The 24480-nt window shown below is 39.2% G+C and overlaps 5 protein-coding genes across 7 annotated transcripts; 3 read left to right on the top strand and 2 right to left on the bottom strand.

Annotated features, from left to right (window-relative positions):
* Nucleotides 1–5: 5 nt before the first annotated feature.
* LOC139776580 (lysosomal aspartic protease-like) lies at nucleotides 6–1350 on the bottom strand (the record flags this gene model as incomplete). The annotated part of the gene is made up of 4 exons (XM_071713335.1): nucleotides 1137–1350; nucleotides 502–620; nucleotides 154–353; nucleotides 6–24 (listed from the first exon to the last, which is right to left on the bottom strand). Coding segments are annotated over exons 1-4 (525 nt in total), but the record flags the coding sequence as incomplete, so codon positions are not given.
* Nucleotides 1351–5710: 4360 nt separating this feature from the next.
* On the top strand, nucleotides 5711–8621 carry Skpa (SKP1-related A). Its single transcript, XM_071713379.1, has 3 exons — nucleotides 5711–5994; nucleotides 7138–7416; nucleotides 7953–8621. Exons 2-3 carry the CDS (start codon nucleotides 7138–7140, stop codon nucleotides 8160–8162), a joined length of 489 nt encoding a protein of 162 aa, XP_071569480.1. The 5' UTR covers nucleotides 5711–5994; the 3' UTR covers nucleotides 8163–8621.
* Nucleotides 8622–8894: 273 nt separating this feature from the next.
* Aasdh (Aminoadipate-semialdehyde dehydrogenase) lies at nucleotides 8895–15248 on the top strand. Of its 3 annotated transcripts, none has more exons than XM_071713374.1 (10): nucleotides 8895–9112; nucleotides 11428–11683; nucleotides 11788–12243; nucleotides 12319–12692; nucleotides 12781–12869; nucleotides 12996–13891; nucleotides 14014–14162; nucleotides 14230–14393; nucleotides 14499–14762; nucleotides 14827–15248. In XM_071713374.1, the coding sequence occupies exons 1-10, from the start codon at nucleotides 9100–9102 to the stop codon at nucleotides 15214–15216; spliced, it is 3051 nt and encodes a 1016-aa protein (XP_071569475.1). In that variant the 5' UTR covers nucleotides 8895–9099; the 3' UTR covers nucleotides 15217–15248. The 3 variants fall into 3 exon arrangements, with proteins under 3 accessions (XP_071569475.1, XP_071569474.1, XP_071569476.1); XM_071713373.1 differs by having other exon boundaries at nucleotides 14484–14762; XM_071713375.1 differs by having other exon boundaries at nucleotides 8895–9142; nucleotides 14484–14762.
* Nucleotides 9141–10670, top strand: LOC139776602 (uncharacterized). The gene is made up of 3 exons (XM_071713378.1): nucleotides 9141–9728; nucleotides 9850–10189; nucleotides 10269–10670. The coding sequence occupies exons 1-3, from the start codon at nucleotides 9339–9341 to the stop codon at nucleotides 10505–10507; spliced, it is 969 nt and encodes a 322-aa protein (XP_071569479.1). The 5' UTR covers nucleotides 9141–9338; the 3' UTR covers nucleotides 10508–10670.
* Nucleotides 15249–15314: 66 nt separating the features above from the next.
* Nucleotides 15315–24104, bottom strand: Gdi (GDP dissociation inhibitor). The gene is made up of 5 exons (XM_071713376.1): nucleotides 23570–24104; nucleotides 18342–18755; nucleotides 17949–18162; nucleotides 17691–17873; nucleotides 15315–17424 (listed from the first exon to the last, which is right to left on the bottom strand). Exons 1-5 carry the CDS (start codon nucleotides 23728–23730, stop codon nucleotides 17068–17070), a joined length of 1329 nt encoding a protein of 442 aa, XP_071569477.1. The 5' UTR covers nucleotides 23731–24104; the 3' UTR covers nucleotides 15315–17067.
* Nucleotides 24105–24480: the final 376 nt, after the last annotated feature.

Here is a 24480-nt window from a genome sequence, read left to right as displayed (position 1 = left end):
CCGCCGAACACATCCGTGAGATTTCTGTATAGGTTGTATATTTTTTACATTGTTTATGTTTATACATTTGCATTTTACATTGCATGGAAAGACAAAGTATGTAATTAAAAAAATAGTATTAAACACACGTGAGGCATACGGAAAGATACATACCGATTTAGATAGAAGCTAAAAATTGGTTGGGACACCATCTCTCGATCAATCATGTTTTGGAAGACAGAAGGTTGTTTAAAGGCAGATAAGGCGGGAAAACCCATCCCCAGAACGCCGTCGCATTCTGCAAAGTCCCAAAAACTTGTCGAGAAATCGAGCGCTTCTCCGAATGTCTGGAATGAAACCTTAAGGCCAGCAATCTGCGAAACGTTGATATTATTAATAAAATATAATTGCGCGCATTTTTTTTTTCGGAAAATAATAGCAACATGTGCTTTTTAGAAAATTTTCATAGATTATGACTGTGATTAGAATTAAATATATATTATTTACTTGACGATGACTTACGATTACGTCATCATTAGATAAGTTCCCATACACTCTGCCATCGGGGTAAGAAACATCAAATATAACTCCTTCTGACACGTATGTAGTGGACTGTGTATTATCATATTTATTATGTTTCACTGCAAAAAGTAGTAAATAAAATTAAATCAGTTAATATTGAAGAATCTAGAAATATAAATATCTCTGTATTAATTTAAATATATAACTAACAATAGTTAAATCATCAAATATATTCAGTTAAATCATCAAATATATTTATGTTTCTATTTTTTGCTTTAACATGTGAGCTGTTTTGTATAAAAAATTATTTGTATCTTTAAAGTAAGTGTGATAAATAATGTAAATAAGAGAGTATGTAAGGATGGAACTTAGCTACATAATATTTACCATACCACTGATTCGAATCTTTGAAACTGTTGCTTTAAAGATTTTATAACTTTATTTGAAATGTAAATGGAACAGATACAATTCTACAGCATTATTCTTATCTTATATTTTTACTTGATATCAATCATTAAACGAGAAAAAAATAATTAAGATTATTTTAATACTTGAAACATTAATTTTTTTTAATACAAATGTACATATAAAAATAATAGAATATTGGGGAGGTAGCGATGTTATGATATACTTACAGCAAGCAGGTTGGCTGACGTTGCAGTTTTTGGATGGTACCCAGAGATCTGACGAACCAGTGTCGAAAATTATTTTAAATGTCTGCGGTGGAGTTCCAATTTCGATATTACCATAATATTGTATATTGTCAGAATTAATCAGAGGTACGTTTGCCGTACCCGAACGGAGTCGTGCCATAGTTTCCATCAAAAATTTTTCATCGGAGGATGTCTTGTACAAACGGAATTCTTGAAGAAACATAAAAGAAATTCCGTTATATTATATGCCTATCGTATAAACGCGAATGTATGTACATATATCGTACAACATAAATACGAATTTCAAACAATTTATTTGATCATTTTCAAGCAATTTTTATTTAAAAACTATTAAAGCCTCAACATTTTGGCATTGAGAAATAAATGCTACCTACATATATTTACGCATTAGAATGTAGTTAGGTATTTTAAATGCGAATTCCTCTTTTCATGATGCTAATCTCATTTAAAATAAGATTTTCGAAGGAATCCTCAAAGCATCTCTTGTAATTAGTTTGCTCACTTTATTCAGACTTTCAAAATGCGTTTTTCTTACAGATTTGATACAATTATGGTATTTGAAATTGATTTGATAATTATTCATCGCGAATTCTGCGACGATTCCAAGTAGTTGGAAGCGCGATTTCTGTACGGTATTATAATTCATCGTGTCGATATAAATGTGGATCGTTTGTATATAACATGTACTCACCTATGCAACTCTGCGTTGATTGACGCGAAGTTGATTACCGTGATTACCGTCACAAAGAGCCGATACATTTTCCTGAATTTCTCGACGACTGAAGCTACAAAAATCAAAATTGTTTTAGGACCGTTATAACTGCGAGTCAATCCACAACCGGTACGTACAGACAAAGAACAGGCAGTCAAATTGCTAAGCGTTCCCTTATATACAAATATGCGTACATGTCCTTGTGCTTATAAGAAGGTGAGCAGGAGAGCAGAAAAACAAACGAAGCGTTCCAAAGCTTTGTGTTCGAACGATATTAGAAATCGCTTCGAGATTTCGGATGGAGAAAAAGAATTGACCAATCATATTTAAGCAATTCGGCAATTGGCCAATGCGATTGGTCAGTTGCCGAAAATTTAAGAATTTTATCAACATAAAGAATTTTGTCAGTTTCCAAGAATTTTCTCAATTGTCAACAATATTTTACATTTCCAAGAATTTCTCGAATTTCTAAGAATTCGGGCTTTCAAATCCGGCTTTCGTGAAAATCAAAAGTCTGGAAAATTGACAAAGTATTGCAATATAATTAGGAATAATCAGGAACAAGGTGAAATATAAATCATAACTTCAAGCGTTTCAATTCCAAAAATATCTTTATTATTCATTTCTTACATTTACATTATGAGTAAGACTATGTGATCATACATACATATATATCTTTAAACATCGAGATATTATTAAAAATCAAGAATATAATTATAAAGTATAAAATAGAGACGATAAATTATATAACATCATTGCAGTAATTAAATTCGTATGCATATTCTTATCAAAATAGATAATATATATATAATTATGAAAATAGTACGACAAAACTAAATGTATATGTTACCGTACACCAGTGCCTGCTAACTTGACATAAAATGTAACAAAAGTTAAACGCGTTCTTCTAAAAAAAAAGTTTTGGATCTTTTCATGTACTTATAGAGAGACTGTATTAGATTATATTAGATTTAGAGACTGTATAGGAATATACATATATAGTTTAAAACACATTTAAAAATGTGCCATTTACTTACTACGTTTACGCGAGCGTTTCTTCTGTAGTATACTTAGGGTAACTCTGGTATTTACGCCGCGCGGGGTTTTACGTCGCAGATGTCAGAAAAAATAGAAGGAATGAAGGTACTTGCTCGCAATTATTCTGTTAGCCTTTATGCCATATTAATATTGTGTTGTAATTTCAGTTCTTTATACTGTTAATATTAACGAAACTATCGTGAGTTGAATCGATTTCTCATCGTAGTAAGAAGCGCGATCTTGTGTTACGACCTATGTAAAATAATTACTGTAGGGAATGTAAAAGGTTTAATGGTTATTTCATGATACATAAGTGTAGAGGGATAGTAAAAAATGGAATACAGCAAAATACAAGTTTATAGCTCTTGTATTTTTTGTTTAACTTTTGTTTAATATCTTGTATATCCCTTCTGTTTGGGATGTACAGCAAGTTAGCATGCGGGATTTATGCCATAGTACAGACACTTTGTAAAACTCGAAATCTTCTATGTGTTCTTTTTCCTTCTTTTTTTTTTTGATCGTATAACAATGGCCGCGTTCAGCAGACACAACTGTTGAGTTCGTCTTATCAACACTCTGCGTTGATTGGTTGGTTCTAAAAGTAAGAACCAATCAAGTTCGACTGCTACTCGGCCGCTTGGTCTGCTGAACGCGCCTATTAATCTTTAACGCATCTATCGCTCTTCTATTTTCTTTTTAAAATTTTTCAGTTTTATAATTTGTTTATCATTCTTATATCTTAATAAACTTCTTACACACATTTTATAACTTCTTATGACATTTTATTGCCTTATTTAAATTATAAACATTATTATTTGTAATTTTTTATAAGGCGTATATTTCACCCAGCATGAATGTCACATAACCCACCCCTCTGGGATATATGGCAAAAATGCAAGGGTTTCTAAAAGTTTTTTTTATTAAATACAAAGAATTAATGAATATTTCATATTTATATTTTTTTATAGTAGTAGACAGTATAAAGTTTTTATTGGTATAATTCATTTGCCTTCAACATAGTAAATAGTATTCGATAAATTAAGTTTTCCTTAGCTGCGGCGTATATACCGGAGTTACCCTAAACGATAATTCCTTCGCGTAAACGGGATTTTGTAGTAACTTACGATAATTTACTCCGCGTAAACGAGTGAATTATCGTAAGTTACTATAGAAGTAACGCTCGTGTAAACGTAGTAATTATTTGATAATAAAATGCATTTTTCATCTTATACTCTTTTGGCTTCTGCTTACAGAACGCGGAAACGCTTGCCGCGCGGCAAGCTGTGACGCGGTAGCCAATAAACTTCTGGTTCTTACGGAAAAGCGAAACGTTGATTGGTTACCGCGTCGTTCCTTGCCGCACAGCAAGCGTTTCCGCGTCCCGTGTGCAGGAATCATTAGGACTGATTCAAACAGAACGCGTCAAATGTTAAGCAGCGACCCAGGTAGCAAGATAACGTCTAAAGATGTCTTAACGACGTTAGAGGACGTCATTGACCGCTGTTACACGGCGCCGTTAATCGGGTTTAATAACATCGGTAGTTCTTAGACTAGCCAATCACACTCATTCTTCAGAAGAAGGGAATAGCTGTGATTTGCCAGCCTAAGAACTACCGATGTTATTAAACCCGACGTGTAACAGCGGTCATTAAGATGGAATTAATACGTCATTTGACGTCACTCTGCTACCTGGGAAGCAGCAACCAATCAGCGAAGCGATATTTTCTACACCACTGTTGATATCGTCTCGCTGATTGGGTTGCTGCTCGCTGCTTGACGCGTTCTGTCTGAATCAGCCCTAATGCTAGGTCTACAATGCGAGTCGTAAAGTCGTGAGTCGTAAGAATTGACCAATCACAGTCGATTATTCTCCTCAAATTCGATTGTAATTGGTCCATTTCCTACGATTCACGACCCACGACTCGCATTGTAGACCCAGCGCATAAGTCCCAGTCTACAATAGGTGTTTTAAGCCCTAAGCCCTAAGAAATTGACCAATCACAGTCAATTATTCTCCTCAAATTCAACTGTGATTGAACAATTTCTTAAGGCTTAGGGCTTAAAACACCTATTGTAAACCGGGCCTAAGGGTGCAGTCCCACGTAGAGAAAGAAGCGGAACGGAAAGCAAGCACAGTGGGGGGTAACTAATCAGAACGTTTCTCCAAATATCCGTTCCGATCTTATATGACCGGGTTCCCCATGTACCAGGAAAAACGAAAATACGTAAATATTAAAAATTATTTTTTATTAATTGTACTTCATAGAAATAATTAATATTATAAGATAATATCTGTCTATGATAAATGGAACAATCTCATGGAATATATTTTACGGAAAAACAAAGATAATTCAAAATTATTGTAAATTTTAGATTAGAATTCTTTCCGTTTTTCCGTAAAATATCGTTTATGGGAAACCCAGTCATATAAAAGCGGAACAAAATGAAGGTGATTGGTTACCCCCTACTATGCTTCCTTTCCGTTCCGCTTTTCAATTCCCCGCTTTTTCCTCTACGTGGGGACTGCACCCTAATGGCTTCTGCACACAGGACGCGGAAACGCTTGCTGCGCGGCAAGAGGCGACGCGGTAGCCAATAAACTTTTGGTTCTTACGGAAAAGCAACACGTTGATTGGCTACCGCGTTGCTCCTTGCCGCACGGCATTCGCGACAAGCGTTTCCGCCTCCTGTGCCTGTGTGCAGAAGCCAATATATGGATCTCTAACCAACCTAACCTAACCTGCAACAATCTCTGATTGGTCAACCACTGCGCAGTCGCCGCAGCCTCCGGAATGGATACACTTGTTTTCTTTTTTGCATCACGCATCACGCTTTCGTCTTTCGTCGTCGACAACCCAAACAAGCAGGATCGCGGCACCTGTGCATGTTGGTCGAAGATTATCGTGGATCGACGTGATTGAACGGCGTCAAGGAAGAGAGGATCAGAGATAGAGGAAATAGCGACGAAGGAGGTAACCAGGACTCGTGCGAGCGAACGGCGACGACGAGCGACGAACTTAATAGACGCTATCCTTGAATCGACTCGTCCCATTATCCACGATCGAAAAGGTAATGAAATTCTCCGATACGACTACGCCCGGTTAACGGGCAATAACACCGCGCGAAACGAGAGGACGTCGATCGGTCGTTTAGGACGTACTCAATAAAACGGGATAACGAAGCGACGAGAATAACAATTAATAAAATGGCGAATTGGAGTCGTACGAAAGGGGGGTTAGGTTTCGATCTAGCGACAACGTGGGCATAATCCGTTTGTCTCGTGCTCAGGAAAAAGATTTCGCGTGGTTGGAAATACTTTTCCAATCATTAGAAGTCGCTAGAAACGCGACGCAGATCGCGATGGTTCTTATATGACGCGTTTTTTCATACTTTTTACAAGCATCGCAAAATGGAGTCAGTTAGGTCTAGGTAAACGTGCACTATATAAAAGCCAATTCTTCTAGTACTTTCCGCTACCTGAACGGTCCTTTTGTTCTTGCTTTTCTCTCTTTATACGTAGAGCTCTAAACTATCGTCGACATGCGAAATAATTTTAGAATAATTTTCGTTAAATTAAATTTTTGTTTAAGTTGTTGTTAATTGCTCTGCCAAAAACTTACAAAGAGAAAGATTTGAATTTTGCTTACGATACACGTGATTATGGTACACGTGCACTACAAAAAGTCAATTCTTCTAGTACTTTCCGGTACCTGAACGGTCCTTTTGTTCTTGCTTTTCTCTCTTTATACGTAGAGCTCTAAACTATCGTCGACACGCGAAATAATTTTAGAATAATTTTCGTTAAATTAAATTTTTGTTTAAGTTTTTGTTAATTGCTTTGTCAAAAACTTACGAAGAGAAAGGTTTGAATTTTGCTTACGATGCACGTGCTTATGGTACACGTGCACTCCAAAAGCCAATTCTTCTAGTACCTTCTGGTACTTGAACAGTTCTTTTGTTCTTGCTTTTCTCTTTTTATACGTAGAGCTCTAAACTATCGTCGACATACGAAATAATTTTAGAATAATTTTCGATAAATTAAATTTTTGTTCAAGTTGTTGCTAATTACTTTGTCGAAAACTTACGAAGAGAAAAGTTTGAATTTTGCTCATATGGCACTTTCTGCAAAGAACCTTCATACGTATCTTAAAGGCAATCTGGTTCCAAGCATTACCTTGTTTGGCGCGTCTAACTAAATTTGTCTTTGTGCAGATGCCTAACATAAAGTTGCAAAGCTCCGACGGCGAGGTATTCGAGGTCGACGTCGAGATTGCCAAGTGCTCGGTCACCATCAAGACTATGCTGGAGGATCTTGGTATGGACGAAGACGAGGAGGAAGTTGTGCCTTTGCCAAATGTTAATTCCGCAATCCTAAGAAAGGTTATACAGTGGGCTACGTATCATAAGGATGACCCACCACCACCGGAGGACGATGAGAACAAAGAGAAGCGCACTGACGATATCAGCTCTTGGGATGCTGACTTCTTGAAGGTGAATATCTCTCGTGGCTGAAATAACATTACGTCGCAATATCTCCGCTCTTAGAACACATAGATAAAAAATAAAAACACTTTTATTATATAATTTAAACCCAAGCTAACGATTGAGCCTCAGAACTTGATCGATTCAGCTGTTATTGAGATCCGATAATCTAAGGGTCTCTCAACTTGATTAGTTATTGTAATGTTGTTTTGTACTTTATACATATATAATATGACAAAAAATGTATTATGTATCTATATATGTGTTAATGATATATAAATATTAATGTTGTAATGAGTAATAATGAACATTATTAAAAGTACTAGATTTCTCTGTACGGAAGATATATTCTAGATTCTAGATTTTTCTATATAGAAGCTATACAGAATAATTTAGAATCTAGAATTTATCTTCCGCATAGAAGCTATACAGAAGAATCCAGAATCTATCTTCTGTATAGAAGTTTATACAGAAGAATCCAGAATCTATCTTCTATTCTTCTATTCTCTGTATAAACTTGTAATATGAATGTGTTTGTTGCATAGGTGGATCAAGGAACTCTCTTCGAACTGATTCTGGCAGCTAATTATCTCGATATTAAAGGACTCTTGGACGTCACGTGCAAAACTGTCGCCAATATGATCAAAGGCAAGACGCCCGACGAGATTCGTAAGACATTCAATATCAAGAACGACTTTACAACTATGGAAGAAGAACAAGTGCGCAAGGAGAATGAATGGTGCGAGGAGAAATAGATCCAATCGCGATTTCTTACGCGGAAATCTCATAAATGTTAAATGATCCATTTGCGTTATTAGATTTTGAACTTAATCGGAGCTCCATTACTACAATAAATTTCTCCAATATTTTTTTTTTTCAAGGAAGAATAAAATTTTAATTAACTTGTCAAAATCAAATAACATTGTACGAACATGTATCACATAGATTCACTGTTATTTATTTCAATTAAATGAAGATAGTATAACAATTGTGTGAATTAATTTATGAAGTATACACTTTACTCCTTAAAATCTGAAAACCTTCGATAGTATCACAAATAATAACTTTAACTTCGACTCTCCTCATTCGCAAGCTTCTAGCATAGGACGTTAGACAACGCTGATGATTTTATATAGTATAATATAAATTTATATTTAAGAACATTATGTACACATGTGGTTTAATGATATTAAATAAACTTAAAAGTAATTATACCTCTGTACTTTCTACTGCACCTTCCAAATCCTCGAAGACAAGCTAAATTTTAAGTATAAAAGATTACTAAGATTAGCTAACTAAATTTTACAAGTTACAATTCTTTTCCTGTAAGTCCTCTATTTTCTGCACATGGCTCAATATATAGCGATAACATTAGGCCTGTTCTTTTTAGCTGAACTTCTTGCACAGTTTCATCTCTTCTCTTTTTCTCTCCAATGTGAAAAGAAAAAGAGGAAAGATAAACCGTGCAAGAAGTTCAGCTAAAAAAGAACAGGCCTATTGCAAGTTGAGAACTCACATTTCCTAACCTCAGTGTCAAAACATAACCTGCAATGGGGCTCAATTTGAACAAATGTTTAATATCCCCTGATTTTATCCATTTTATTATGAAAAAAATTACTTTACTATATGCTTGATCGCCAAAGAAATACATTTTTTAAATGTAAGTGCCAGTGAATACGTTAAATCTGTACTATGAGCCAAGCAAGTGAGTACTGATACAAGCAACTATTTATATGTAATTATATAGATTTGCCTTATTTTTAATAAAAAGCAAGGTAATTATTTAGTTTTAGTGGCCGCATGCGCATGCAAAAGTGCGCCAATTTTAAATATGTATTTAAAAGAAACGATATAAAACAAATGAAGCGCGACAATGTCATTATTGTTAGACGCGAAATTGCACACCACGTTGCCACGCAAGGCACGCAATAATGTTAGGCTTACTAGAGTTCGGGCATCTGACATTATGTCAGGATAAGTTAATAGAATTTTTAATCCAACATGGTGTTTTAATGTCTACAATTAAATGTAATCAATGTGATAGTGACATTAACATTGATAAAGAAACATTAATGTACCGATGTAGAAAACGGTACTACGTAAAAAATCAGCACAAGAAACGTGTGTCAAAGCAGTGCAATTTCAAGAAAAGTGCCAAAGCTGGTACTTGGTTCGGAAAAAGTCGTCATCTTGACGTGGCAACAATATGCAAAATTGTTGCTTGTTTTTTAATGTTGGAACATCCACGTCAAGATGACACACAAGATGAAACTGGCGTTTCGCCGGCCACGCTTGTTGACTGGTTCAATTTTTGCCGAGAGGTAATTATATTTTAACATATCTTCATAAATACACACACACACACACACACACACACACACACACACGTGTGTGTGTAAAATGTATGAAACAACATATTAATAATATTATTTCTTCTTACAGGTTTGTGTGTTCTGGGCTGAAAAACATAGTGATAAACTTGGTGGCCCAGGACGCACAGTAGAAATCGATGAAGCAAAAATTGGCAAAAGAAAGTACAATCGTGGTCGGCTCGTAAGTGATCACTGGATTTTCGGAGGATATGAGCGAGGCACAAAGAAGATTTTCATCATGCCAGTACAGGATCGAACTGAACAGACACTTCTGGCGTGTATCAAGGAGTGGATATTGCCAGGCACTACCATCGTGTCAGATTGTTGGAAGTCCTTTAATTGTTTAAACAATGAAGGCTTCCAACATCTGACAATAAACCACTCATACAACTTCGTCGATCCTGAAACTGGTGAGAACTTTTTACCATAGTTAACTATATTATTACTGTTTATTTGTATATTGTTCTAATACATTTTTTAAATCTACAGGCACGCATACGCAGCATATAGAGCGTGTTTGGAGAGAGGTTCACGGAAATATCCCAAGGTACGGAACCAGGGAGGATCACGACCTTGGATATTTATGCGAATATTTCTTCAAACGCGCCTATAGCCGCTTGGAGCGTATAGAAAACTTCTTTGATGTCATCGCAGAATTATATCCTCCGACATCCACTTTTGAGGACCATCCAGAAACATCCGACGAACCAAGTACCAGCACCGCTTAGAGATACATTTCTTGTGCTCATTTTTTATGTAGTACTGTTTTCTACATCAGTACATTAATGTTTCTGTATCAATATTAATGTCACTACTACATTCACTACATTTAATTGTAGATGTTAGAACACCTTACTGGATTAATAAATCTATTAACTTTTCCTGACAATATATTACATACCTAAACTCTATTATACCTCTATTATACCATTATTGCGTGGCGTGCGTCGTGTCTTGGTCAAAGTTTTGTAGTAATTTGCTGATATGTGTACATAGACAAATAGGCGGGGGAGGGGCTCCGCCACAGGCATATCACTTAGCTTTCAATGATGAATATATCTTATAAAATATATCAAAGTACATGCGTGGGCGGTGGGGAGGGGGCGAAGCCCCCTGCACCCTTCCATGCATGTGCTTTATAATTTCACTTTACAATTTAGCATGTACTTTAAGTTATAAAGCGAGATCCACCCTGCCTACCGGCGGAGGTGGGTGCGGGATGGGGGCCGAAGGCCCCCCTTGCACCCCCCCCCCGCGTGTGTGTGTATGCATAACATCTACAATTTAATATAGTCAGGATAGTTAGGATAATATAATAAAATCTATTAGTTTATCCTGACTATCCTGACTATATTAAATTGTAGATGTTATGCATACACACACGCGCGGGGGGGGGGTGTAAGGGGGGCCTTCGGCCCCCTTCCCACACCCACCTCCGCCGGTAGGCAGCGTGGATCTCGCTTTATAACTTAAAGTACATGCTAAATTGTAAAGCGAAATTATAAAGCACATGCATGGAGGGGTGCAGGGGGGCTTCATTTTTTTAGGGGTGAGGCCCCTAAACTGAATAATTACCAAAAGCAATATTGGTTTTTAAATGCACATACAATATACGGTGTTATTTGTCGAATTTCTTACATTCTTTTAGCTAATTGTACTAAAAGACTAAAGGTACAAGATGACAGAAATGATTCGCAAGCTCTACATAACGTGTGCAATTGGCTTTATCTTGATAAAGCAGCTATAGAATATCACGATTTAGAAAATGTTAAGATCATAAGTTACAGAGAACTGAAAGCAACGAAAGAAACAATTTCTAGTTATTTGAAATGTATAGAGTGTCCTGAATTTATTGGTATTGACTTTGACATCTCAGAGTGCTGCGTGCCTTCTTTAATGCTGGGGTAAAGTATAATAATTCTTAGTATTTAAAGTACAGTTGTATCAGATATACTTAATTAGATAACTTGTTGTTATGAATATTTATCTCGAATTCACTTTTTGACAGAATCCTCGACAGCGGACATGCTTTCTTCAATGTACCTACAGATCCGTTGGCATATTCAGAGATATTGGCCTCTACAAATGCAAAATATATTTTTACGAGATCTGTAACACCCAAGAAAGAGATCGTACATCAATTTGATGTTCATGGACAGTCAGTATATTTGACAAAATTAATAGACGTCCAAAAAAATATCAATAATAAGAAATGGTATTATTTTGCATATGCAATTGCCACTTCGGGATCAACTGGAGCACCAAAAATTATCAAAGTGCCGCATCTCTGTATATTGCCTAATATTACAGATTTAAAGAAAATCCTAGATGTAACGAACTCTGATAAAATCGCACAACTAACAAATTTTACATTTGATCCCAGTATTATCGAAATTTTTTTAAGCCTTTGTTGTGCTGCAACCCTGTTTATGTTTTCGAAAGCATTAAAGAATGAGGCTGTCAGGTAAATAAATATTAATAAATCAATGTTAAAAAGAAATCATAGAATTCATAGTACAGAGATATAAATGCTTTTTAGGCTCTTAGAGGAAATATTCAATGCTCGTGTAACAGTTCTTCAAATCACTCCGTCGCTTCTCTTCCACCGGTGGTCCACCAAACACTTGAAAACAACAATCTTGAGCAAAGACTCTGAACTGAGAATTCTTCTTTTGGGTGGTGAACCGTTCCCTAGCATGAAATTGCTTTTGGAAGTTAGTCATCCGCGGAATGCGACACGATTGTTTAATATCTATGGCATAACTGAAATATCGTGTTGGTCTAGTATTAAGGAAATCGTCAAAAACAATGTAGATGAACCTTGCCTAGGTGAACCTTTATCAGAAACTGTATTTCAAATCAGGAATGAAGATAATGAAGTAATAATTAGGGGCGATGGTACTCTTTATATCGGTTAGTTTTTAAGTAATATATGTGTGAAATGTTTTTATGGAATTTACTTTTATATAAACTATTTTTCACGTATGTGTCTTCAATATAGGAAGTGCTACGAGGATTTGTATTGTTGGAGCTGAAACTGAGGAAGATCTGAACAAGCCAGTTTTTCGCAATACTGGCGACATTGTTTCAGTAAGTTTTATTTGTAAATTAATTATTCAGAGAACGTAATATATTATCATAAATTTCATTATTTATCCAAGATTGTTTTCAATAACAAGGTGAGCCTATTCAAATTTGTCACTTCTATTTTTTTAGGCAGATGATCACCATAGAATATTTTATAGAGGAAGACGAAATAATATTGTAAAAAGATTTGGGAGCAAGGTGAACTTGCGAGAACTCGAGAGAGTCACGACGGAATTAAACTTCGTTCGAAATTGTGCTACGTTTTGGGACGCAGAGAGCCACAAATTATATCTATGTTTATCTACTAGAGACACGAAAGAAGATTTCTCTAAATTGAGAGGTGATATAACGTTGCACTTAAAGATATTACCAGCGATCTATAAGCCTGACAAGATAATTATAGTGGAACACTTTAACTTTACTACCAGTGGAAAGATTTGCCAGGCATCACTAAGAGAAATGTGTAGAAATTCCGAAACAGAAGTTATTAATGTAAATGATTTGCACATCAACGCGAATGAAATATTTGAAAATTTGTGGAACAATCATATAAAATCTAAAAACGCTGGTTTTTTAATGGCAGGCGGTACATCAATAGCAGCGCTTCAGATGGCAAATGCTGCCGCTCAAGCTTTTAATATAGAGTTTCCGGAATTAATTGGTATGTTGCTGAGAGACTTTACATTCGACAAATGTGTCAATTATATCAAAAGTATTTTAATTAACCGAGATTGCGGCACGGCTGTCAGTCGTTCCATCGATATGTCTCTCAATGATGATCTTCCCAAAAAGATATTTACAGAAGATTGTGTAGCAAAACCATCGCGAAAGAATCTTCCACTATTGTCAAACGAGAAACATTCTTATCAGTGGTACAAATGCAGGGGAAAAATTTATGGCGATGCATTAATAAAGGAAGAAAATATCAAATCTCTCTTGGAAAATATATCAAGCGTTGAAGTATTAGCAACTTATAACTTGCAGAAGTGCGTCGATGCTTCGCCAACTATATACCGTTATTCCGCGTAAGAATGAAGAAAATTATTTTTTAATAAAACATATTCAGGATTAATATTAATCAATACTTCAGAGAATGAATTTGAAACCCAAAATAATATATGTATGTATAATGTTCGTTAATTTTTAGAACAGAATTGTACGCAACAGTCGCTTCACATTCCGGCATTATATGTACTGCTAATTTGCTAAACACCGATAGTGCGCCGTATGAGATAAAACTGCCAGATAGAATAGAAGCTTCCGTTTTAGCCCTAGCAGATTTCCGCGGGGTTGTAGGTAAGTTGATATTGCAATTTAACGATTAATATTTAACAAGTAACATAATGAATGTTTTTAATCGCAGGCTGTTACGACGGATACATTTACTGCATCCATTTAAAAACTGGTGACATAATTTGGAAGTTTCAAACGCATGACATGGTTAAATGCACGGCGATAACGTGCATGCAAGGGAGCAAGATATTCGTGGGTTCTTACGACTTCTATGTATATTGTCTTTCGACAGAGGTAGATGCATAAGCACTATTATTATTATTATCTATGTTTTCGACGTCATTAATTAAAATTACACGATAATTATCTGTTTTATCTGTAAAGTATATCATCCCACAGGATGGTACTCAAATCTGGAAAACTAAAGCGAGCCAAGGTGGAATTTGTGCTACTGGTTGTTTGCATCAACAATCGACTTCGGTTCTTTTCGGGACATTAGATGGCTCGTGCCTGGCCTTACAGCAATCTTCGGGACGTGTCATATGGAAACGTAAATTGCAGAATCCAGTATTCGTCGCGCCTGTTGTTCTCCGGACTGGATATGCCTTATTCTGTTCTGTAGCTGGAACACTGTGTTGTTTCGATATCGAAACCGATTGCCAGGTAAACGTACATCTTCCTTCCTTTTGTCGCTCAATGTATTCCACTCCGACTTTTATCATTGCAGATGTGGCGATATGTGATACACGGCAATGTATTTTCGTACCCTGTGATATGGACTCCCGAGTCTACGAGCGACGAGTACGTCATATTGGCCAGTCATAACAAAAATCTGTATTATCTAGAAGTGCCACAAAGGACAATTGAAGAAAACGAGCCAAAATTGAAATATATGTTACAACTGCAGTCACCTATTTTTGCGACTCCTTGGTGCGAAGACGGATGTATGTTTGTGGCATGTACAGACGGCATCTTCAAAGTATTCGATCTTCTGGAAGGCAAATTGTTAGCGACCAAGCAACTTCCCGGCGAAACATTTTCCTCGCCAGTTATTCATAATGATCTCGCGATCTTGGGATGTAGAGACAACAATCTGTACGTCTTAAAACTTAGTTAAATATAACACAATATATGAAAATTTGCCCTGAATGTGACTATTCGCATTAGACTCCTCGCATCCTTCGATTTTTTAAACTAATCGAAATTGCACAGATACACGGTTAATACAATATCGTTTATTCCATTCAGCTCTCGTGTGTTACAAGTTGATGGATAATGACGTATCATCCGTTAGCAGTTGAGTCAAGTGTGTTCGTTATACCCGTTTTCCCCACCAGATTTTCGTACGTAATGTGAAATTGCGTGTGCCCCATCGTAACCCATGCGAGAGTGCAAATAAAACGTGAATCTAGGAAAACGGCTGATTCGTTTCTTCTCCGACGCGCATACGCCGTTAATTAATTGATCGATGTACATGCAAATGTTCGCGCTCACTCGTCCTTTCCTTATCAAATACAATAATGATTTCTTATGCAAATGAAGTATTCCGGATTTCAAGCTCACATGAAACAACAATATTTCAACGACTCCATTTTCTCATATTTATATATATATATATGTATACATATCTTTTTGTAATATTTAATATATATACTATATAGATCTATAATATATCTATAATGAAATGCTTGGCCGCTCCGGATATCTTTCTTCGTTTCAAACGTTTCGGTATCGCGACCTTCGTTTACTTTTTTTTTCGTTCCCCCCCCCCCCCCACTTGCCGCCAACTTTGTCTCAAGCGTGTATGAGCATGCGACTTCCCTATTCCTAACTCTGTTTTTGAACATACGTTGAAGTTGAAGATATATCTAATCGTGCTATCGATAGTTACGATCTGTTTCCTAAACGAGCGTTTTTTTTAAATGAGAAAAACGGATGTGGAAGATGAAACAATTAGTTACAATTATACACGCGAGTACACATCGAATAACGCATTATATATCTTGCTATCCCTAATTTTGCTACACGGTCAATAAGCAAGGGAAAGTTATCAATTGGAATATTTTTGCCCGCCGTTTGGCAATTCGTATAAAACTAAATCATTGCTCGATTATTTTGTTCAAAACGATAAATGCAATGTATAAACTTAAAATCAACATCCAAATATTGGTAAACTTTTCCAGATTCACAACGACCGAGACTTTTCAGAAGTATCTCTACATCTATGCGAATTATCGGTGCTAATCTAAACAGAGATATGAGACTTACATTGTACCGTTAATCAATCGTCAGTTTAACAATTGTATTGTAGCCTTTGTAGCAACATACATACGTTGCTACAGAACCTGTGGACTTTTTTTTTGTACAATTTAATCTGCCGATAAACGTTTCACTTATTTCGATACATTAAAATATGGTACATGGGTATTGTATATATGCTGTGACGAACGTCTCACAATTATCTTTATTTCCTTTTATTATTATTCTCTGTTTGAATGTATATTGGCAGATTGGATTCATGTTTCGTGTAAAATATAAATTTATAACAGGATCTAGCCTTATATAATCCGGTGTTCGAAATCGTAGAAATAGAGTTCAAGAGTTTTTCTTTCCGTGCGAATGTGGAGGATTCGTGCGCTTCGAATAAGACTACGTCGCAGGAACAGCGGGGCGAGATTAGGAGAGTAATGAAACAGAGAGAGAAATTTGATAGAGAGAATTTAGCCAACTTTGCCCCCCCCCCCTTTTTTTCATTCTCTATCAAAGAGAATTTACATAATTAGGCACAGGTCTGCTCGCAGCGTGACTTGTTCCGTGGTATCTGCCTTGAGACACTGTCGCATACCGACGCGGTCGGCAATCGTCGAGCGATGTTTCCTTTTTACTCGAATACGCGAATACACTGGGCGCTTCGATTTCCCTGTAATGTCGTATGGTATATATGCACGCGCGCATTTCGTGATTACGGTTACTGATCCTCGTCGCCGAGTTCATTCTTGACCTTGTCGAAGTCAAACTCCTCGCCGGTGGCGCGCTTGAATATGTCGAGCACGTCTAAGCAGGTGGTCTCGAAGTGCGTGGTGGCGTCGTAGCTGGTGGATATGAATATCTGGCTGTTGAGACCGTCGTCTACCGGCACCATGTAGTCGGAGATGCTGATAAATTTCTGTTTAATCGGGCCGAGCAGGTCCAGACCGGGCTTAATCTCGATCTCCGGATTCTTCGTCTCCACCGTGGTCGAGACCATGGCGATAAACCAGCCTTTTGCCGCAACTTGATGGGTGTGCGATACGAGAGACACATATATGTCGGAACTACGACCGACCTGAGAAATGAAAAATTTTTTTTATTTAACTAAAGATATAAGACAAAGCTTTTATATATATATATAAATATATATTATATATATATATATATATAATAACAAATTCACATTTATGCGAATAAATGACTTAAAAGATTTCCTATTTGATCTTAAAATTGAGAAGGGTTTTACAATATTGAAATTAAAGGAAAGACTGCATCAACGTTCACGCATATAATTGAGTCTTCTATATATTTATATATACATGTGATAAAAATTATAATTACCTGTTTCTGAGGAATGATGATTTGTGTAGATAATGCGTCAGCCGTGCTTGGTATAGGATGATCCATGAGACATATGCATCTTATCACTTGACCGACCTTCTTCACGCGATCAGATACGTATGTGGGATCACAAAAAACTTGTTTGCATTGAGCTACCTCATCGCCGGAACGGACACCGACCACCTGCACGAAACATCAATGCGTTGCAGTGACTAAGTGCACGTTTAGTTGCAGAGATACGACAAATGCAACACCTACCTTGCCATCTTTCATGACAATTTCGTCGATCGGCTTGTCCAGCATGTATGTGCCGCCATAAATGGCGCTAAGACGCGCGAATCCCTGAGGAAGTTCGCCCAGACCGTACATCGGATAGAGATACGGCGATTTTCCATACCGCGCTAAACTGTCGCTGTACAGTTTGATCCTCCTGATGGTATTTATCGCAGTTTGGCCTATGTAGTCGTCATTCCTGATTAAAACACAGATATTAACACTCTTTAAAGATGGATGTATAAATATTAACAAATGTATATTTTTATAAAGCGCACTTTAAAATAACAGAGAGATGAACGTCGTCCATTTTATAGATTCTTTTTAATTTTATGATAAATTGCTCGCCCTACAAAGTTAATCTGCGTCATTCATTACCTGTACAACGCTAATGCGTGTCCAGTGAAGTCCTGCGTGTTCTTATCCAGGCTGAACTTGCTGTACAGCGCGCTCATGGTGTTGTTGAAGGGGTCGAAACCGTCCCACGACTTAGGATCTTCCTCCTGCATGTTTTGCACCCACATGAGGAAGCTGCGGAACCGCCGCTTCTCAAACAGGCCCATTAGATCGCTCGAGAGGGCCTCCTGCTGGTCAATCGGCACCTTCGAGATCTTGCCCGACTTGTATACGTACGAGCCCTCCACCGACTTGAACTCCAAGTAACGCGTCACGCCCGTGTGAATGAGCAGCTTGACGAGAAGACCATTCGCCATCAGGAATTTGGGTATCAAGTCAACGTTCCAATCCCGACCGCGGCCATAGCTCTCGTCCGGCGCTGGGGCCTTGAACTTGCTAAACGACACAATACACGATAATTAAAAGCGGATATCTACGATAATTAATCTATCTAAATTATAAAATTGTGTGTTACATCCTTTTAAAATAATGGCAAGTGCAACAAAGTTCCGATAAAGCGAAATTAAATTTAATTACATTTAATTAAAGTAGTTGCTTTTTAGAGTAATTAAGGACGTTAGATGTCTCTCCTTGTTTTTAATTCCCTTATGGTATTTGTCGCAAAGAAACTTTTAACCACGACGGAGTCACGAAAATATTGCTCATTACAACAACGGCATAACTCAAAAATTGTCATTTCTGAACTGTTTGCGAAAGCGAGGGTGAAAATCCAGTACACTGAATAAAGAGCTAATATATAACTAGACATTTTTTGTTCCTCTACAATCAGTTATTGCACCAAAATCACATTCAAAAGTATAATATTAAAAATTTTAATGATTCAAAACATTCAAACTTAGTTTTTGGAAATTTTTGTTTTCTGAGTTATGTCATTGTTGTAGCAAATGAGCGATATGTAAGTGACAAAACCGCAAAGTGTCGACCTAGTTTAATCGATAACTTCCATCACTCGTAATTAAAAGGGTTCGAGTCGGGCTTCCGCTTCCGTGGGTCTTTATCTGTCGTACAGAAACCGCGAGCTGAGAATTATCAGAGAGAATTATTTTCGCACCAAGCTGCTGCCGCGTCGGCACACGGTGTTAATGTTATTCACGAACCTGCATCCCGTCGCACACGCCGACAACTATACGTTCGTAAATGATGATTGAGCGATATCGCGAGCGCGACGCGAATCCAAGGACAGCAATTTATTGGCAGTGATAGGCAGGATTAGCCGCGTGCGATAATTTATTGAGAGTTCACGTCGCGTCGGCCGCATTTCGTTATTGGTTCCTCTCTGTCCCAATGACGCGCAAGGTGCGAGCCCGTAGAAGCGTAAATTACGCGTTCCACAGTCATCCGACCGTTCTTCACGATAAGATATCCGCGCGTATCGATCGGACTTATTTTCGTCTCGGATTCATCTTGAACTTCATTTAAATTCGTCGTTCTCAACACGCGGAATGAACATCGCGCGGCGACAGCGGTTTATCCGCTTGATCGCTTCTTCCACCTGTCCGGGTTCATTGGATTTGCAATCGCGTGGCGCGTCCGCAGGCAGGCAGGTAGACGGAAAAGTCCACCACCAGGGACTCGCGTGTCGTCGGAGGCTCGACGCGCGTTTCTCGGGTTCTTTTTTTACGCGGGGCACGTAATTACGTGCAATCTTCGGAACGGCCGTCGCGTCGTTCCGCTTTCCATCTGCATTCGGCGCGGAGTCCTCCTTCTTGCCCTCGCGCCTCGGACGGACTTTCATGCTCGCGCAACGCTGTATACGAGGAAACATAACGGACAAAGCAGTTGTAGTGGGATAGCGTCGACAAGTGTCGGCAACAGGATATCCTCGCTTTTCAGGTGACGCCGCGCCTCTCGACAGAATGCGGGTCCCTACGAAACAACGTCGGCGAAAGGTCGGAGGTAGAAGAATCCCTAATCGCGCGAACTTTTGACATTTTATCGCGCCTTTTGTTTACGCGATTGTATCACGCGGCCGAGATAGTGCCGCGGCGAAGTCGCAGGAATGCGAAAAACGTGGAACAATCCCGAGCTATTATCTCGAGCATTATCTCTCTTCTCTCTTATCCATCGCAATAACGTGGCCTCTGGATCGCGTCTCTTGTATGTACAGCTGTATGTACACAGGATGTCCAGCTTCCACTGTAACGGTAGGAAAACTGTATGAATAAATAACTAAATTAAAATTAAAGTTGGAATATTCTACGAAACTACTGCTTGATCAAATATTTAACATTGAACGTTTTATGACGATAAGAGATACTTAACACAGAAATATTTTCTTCTGCGTTAAAATATTGAACGTAGAAAGCAATGATATAAATGGCTTTTCCACGAGATTAACTCGAGTCAGAGATCGATACGGTGGAAGCTGGTAAGTATATTTAGCGTAATGCGGAAATCGCGCGGAGGAAATTGTACGTGTAACCGGAGGAGAGAAAAGAGAAGGAGACGGTGAAGGTAATTGCCGCCGGTGATATCCGAGGTTCGACCGTATTTCCTACGTAATTAGTGCTGTAACGCGATAAATGCGAGAACAGCGGTATTTCGCTTGCATTGAATCGTTAAGAATTATGGAAAAATGTCTCTCGTTACGATGAGCAAATTGACACGCGCGTATAAATCATACGCGTGCGCGTGTGGGTCCCGTATCTCTGTGTTTCGTTGAAATGTACCGAATCACGTCGATTTGTGTTGTACACCGTCGCTTATCGCGAGAGTTTCTCAACAATCGAGGATATATCGGCAATCGCTGACGGCGCAGTCGGCGCAATCAATCCTTTCGCATGCCTGCGGTGAAAAACGCAAATGATAAAACGCGCAATAAAATAAACAACGAAGAGAAACAGAAATTGTGAAAGGGAACGGGAAGAAATAAAGGAGTTTCGAGGAAAGATGAAAAAAGCAACAGGAAAGAAGCAGAAAAATAAGAAAAAGCGTAATTGCAAGGATATTCACATGCACTAGAACTACCGAAGATTAACTTATGTCTATTTTTACCGAAGGGATCAAAATATAAAAAAAAGAGAAAACAAATTTATAAAATTAATGATCTGTATATTTCAATAAAAGTCAGAGAACATTTCAAAAATTGTAATATTTTAAAAATAAATTATTATTTTTAAAAATGTTAAACAAGTCATTTTGATCCCCTTGATAGTCCTAGTGTTAAATAAAAAATTAACCGCTCAAAAATAGATATAAAATTGATTTAATTAATAGCCAAGTACTGGGACAAACTTAAATCTAAAAAAAAAGACTTTTGAAGATATTACATGTAGTGTTTAATTAATAGAATTTTATTTCATTGTTCTACGACTGTATTATAATAATTTCACACAAATACTAAGTTATGTAAAACGGATAAAAAATAAAAAAAAACATAAAAACTTGGCGTATTGGTATTTACATACGTTTGCTTCTTTTTATGTTTCAATAATAATTTGTAAACTTGGACTTTAAATATCCGCAGTAATATAAATTTTTATTACAAAGAAGGTATATGACGCAAACTTTCCTTTTTATATTCAAAAATAAAATTAACGCGGGTTGGTCGGAGAGAAGGGAAGGCCGAGAGGTGTCGAGAGTGCAGCTGAGAAGCGCCAGTGCGGAATACCGCAGTGAAGCGTGGACGAACTATCGGGATGAAGATTGACGTCCCAGACAACCGTAGGCGAAATTGTGACGAAGGAAGTTGCCGAGGAGAATTTAAATTTTAACGCGGAGTCAAATCATTACGCGGCAGCGCCGCGACGAACGATTTGAATCGAACGGTTCTTTCGAGGGGAGGGAGAACGGAGTATTCTCTTTTTTCTCCCTCTCCTCCCTTCCTTCTCCTTTCTACACTCGAGTGCAGAAACCGTTGCGAAGGCCGACGGTAACGAACATTCCGCCGTTCGTCTGGTAGCAACGACTGAACGACCAGAATTCGTAATTAGCGTCGAGCATTCGGAGTTAAATGCGGCGTTAGTTTCCGCTCTAAAATCCCAATGTATAAATAAATCTGTTTAATTTCCGTGCCAGGAATCTCGTCTATTCTCTATCTCCTCCCCTCTACATGTATTTTCGCACATTTTGAGTAGAACAAAAGCGCAAGTAAAACTTGGTTGTCTGTAGTAACTAGTTGAACCTTTTTGTACTGTTTATTTTTGCCCCTCCAACGTCCACCCAGACAACACAATGTCCAAAATTGAGACATAATGTGTCTTAAAGATGTCATTAAGGTATCATATCATAAGATGTTTTGAAGATGTCTTAAGGATGTCTTCAATTGCGTTGTCTGAGCAATTACATGTCATGTCATTTCATTTAATTTCGAGTGCAGAAAGTGCAATGTGCGACACGCGAGAAACAGAGATCGGCTAATCTCGCCGACGCGACGTCAGAATGAGAATTCATTTCGTGGACAATCTCCACGTAGAACGCGCCGGAAGTCGCGCGCTCCGTCAAAACGGAGCGACTGCGTCCTGCGTCGTTGTCCCGCAACCAGCAATATTTCTTACCGTTAATTCTTTGATTTTTGGAAATAAAACCGCGGAAGTTACGCGCGGGGTCCTGGCGTTTCGACGCCGCGCGCCGCGCCGACTCGATTATAATCGCTAGATAGAACAATAATCAAACGCGCGCGCGGCCACGTTCAGGCGATTCGCGCGCGCGGCGGGAATGCGGGCTCGAGAATCGATACGCTTCCCCCCTCGCCCGTATGCGGCGCAGTTCCGACGATACGACACGTTCCCCGCGGGAACGTATCCTTTCCGCCCTTCTCCCGCGCCGCTCCGGCTCTGGCTGCTCCGCTTTTTCCTCCTTTTTCCTTTCCTGCGTATCGATCGGCGAGATTTCGATCGCGGAAGGAAAGCAGATCGATATTCGCAATCGTATCCTGTCAAGTCGCCCCAGCTGTCGTCGGCAACCACGGTTTCCCGCCGGAGGGAGAGGGGGCGCGGAAGAAAGGAAGAATGGAGAGGGAGAAAGGGGAAGGGGCGGGCTCGTGTAACGACCGTGTAAAGTAAAACGTTCGGAAACATTATCGAACGGTTCGAGGGATCGCGTTCGATGGCCGGAGACGTCCTCCTTCCGAGGCGTTTTTCCGCTGCTCGAGGGAGAGAGAGAAAATGGGGGGGGCGGGGGGCGGGCCGAAGGGTCTTGCCGACGACGGACTGACGGGCTGACGGACGAGAGTACACGAGTATACCCACCTGAACAGGTCCTCGAGGGGCGTGATGGAGGCCGACTCGCCGCCGTAGTACTTGTTGCGGTCGATGTGGAGCACCCGCTTGCCGCTGACGGAGAGCATGCCCGAGAGGATGCACTCCTTCAGGCCGGTGCCGAGGACGATCGCGTCGTACTCCTCATTCATGTTCGCGCCGGGGGAGACGGGAAGCGGACCGAGGGGTAGAGGAGGTGGAGTGGTTGTGCCTCGCGCGACTTACACGCCGAGTGTCCTGCTCGCCAACTCTCTCTCTCTGTCTCGCGATACCTTCCTTCTCGGCTCCTCTTTCGCGTTCTCTCCCTCGCGTGCCCTACGACCTACAACGTCGCGCGACCGAGAAAACGCTGCCTGGCGCGATCGCTACGTGACACGACACTGCACGAGTGCACGGCACAGCACGGCACGGCACGACACGGCACAGCACGGGGCACGGGGCACGGGCACGACACGTCGTGGCGCGGAACGGAAGGAAGACCGGGGCTCTCTCGCTCGCTTTGCTCTGTCGACGGTGACGGCGACGGCGGCGACGATGACGGCGGCGGTGGCGGTGGTGGCGGCAGGTGACGTCCAACTTTCCCCTAGACGCCGACGCGTTGCGAAGCGGCTCTAAGGCCCAGTTTCACAGTGGCCAGTTAGCTTAACTAGTAGTTAACTCTCACTCTATGTCTCTTTCTAACCTCAAAGGTTAGAAAGAGACGGAGAGTGAGAATTAACTACTAGTTAAGCTAACTGGCCACTGTGAAACTGGGCCTAAAGAGAGGAGCGAGTTCTCGCTTCTCGCCGCGCGCCTGGGTAATTCGACGTTATTTGACTTATTTGCTCGCAGTTCGCGCGCGATGACCGATTAATTACGATGACTTTTCTGGCTCGTGTCACGGCCGAAAGAGAGAATCATGT

This window comes from Temnothorax nylanderi, unplaced genomic scaffold, assembly GCF_030848795.1.
Source record: "Temnothorax nylanderi isolate EJ_2023f unplaced genomic scaffold, tnyl_v1.0 TNYL_tig0123_pilon, whole genome shotgun sequence".
In the NCBI taxonomy this organism is placed as follows: Eukaryota; Metazoa; Arthropoda; class Insecta; order Hymenoptera; family Formicidae; genus Temnothorax; species Temnothorax nylanderi.
Note: the sequence above shows the minus strand (reverse complement) of the source record. Positions and strands in the feature narration are given on the sequence as shown.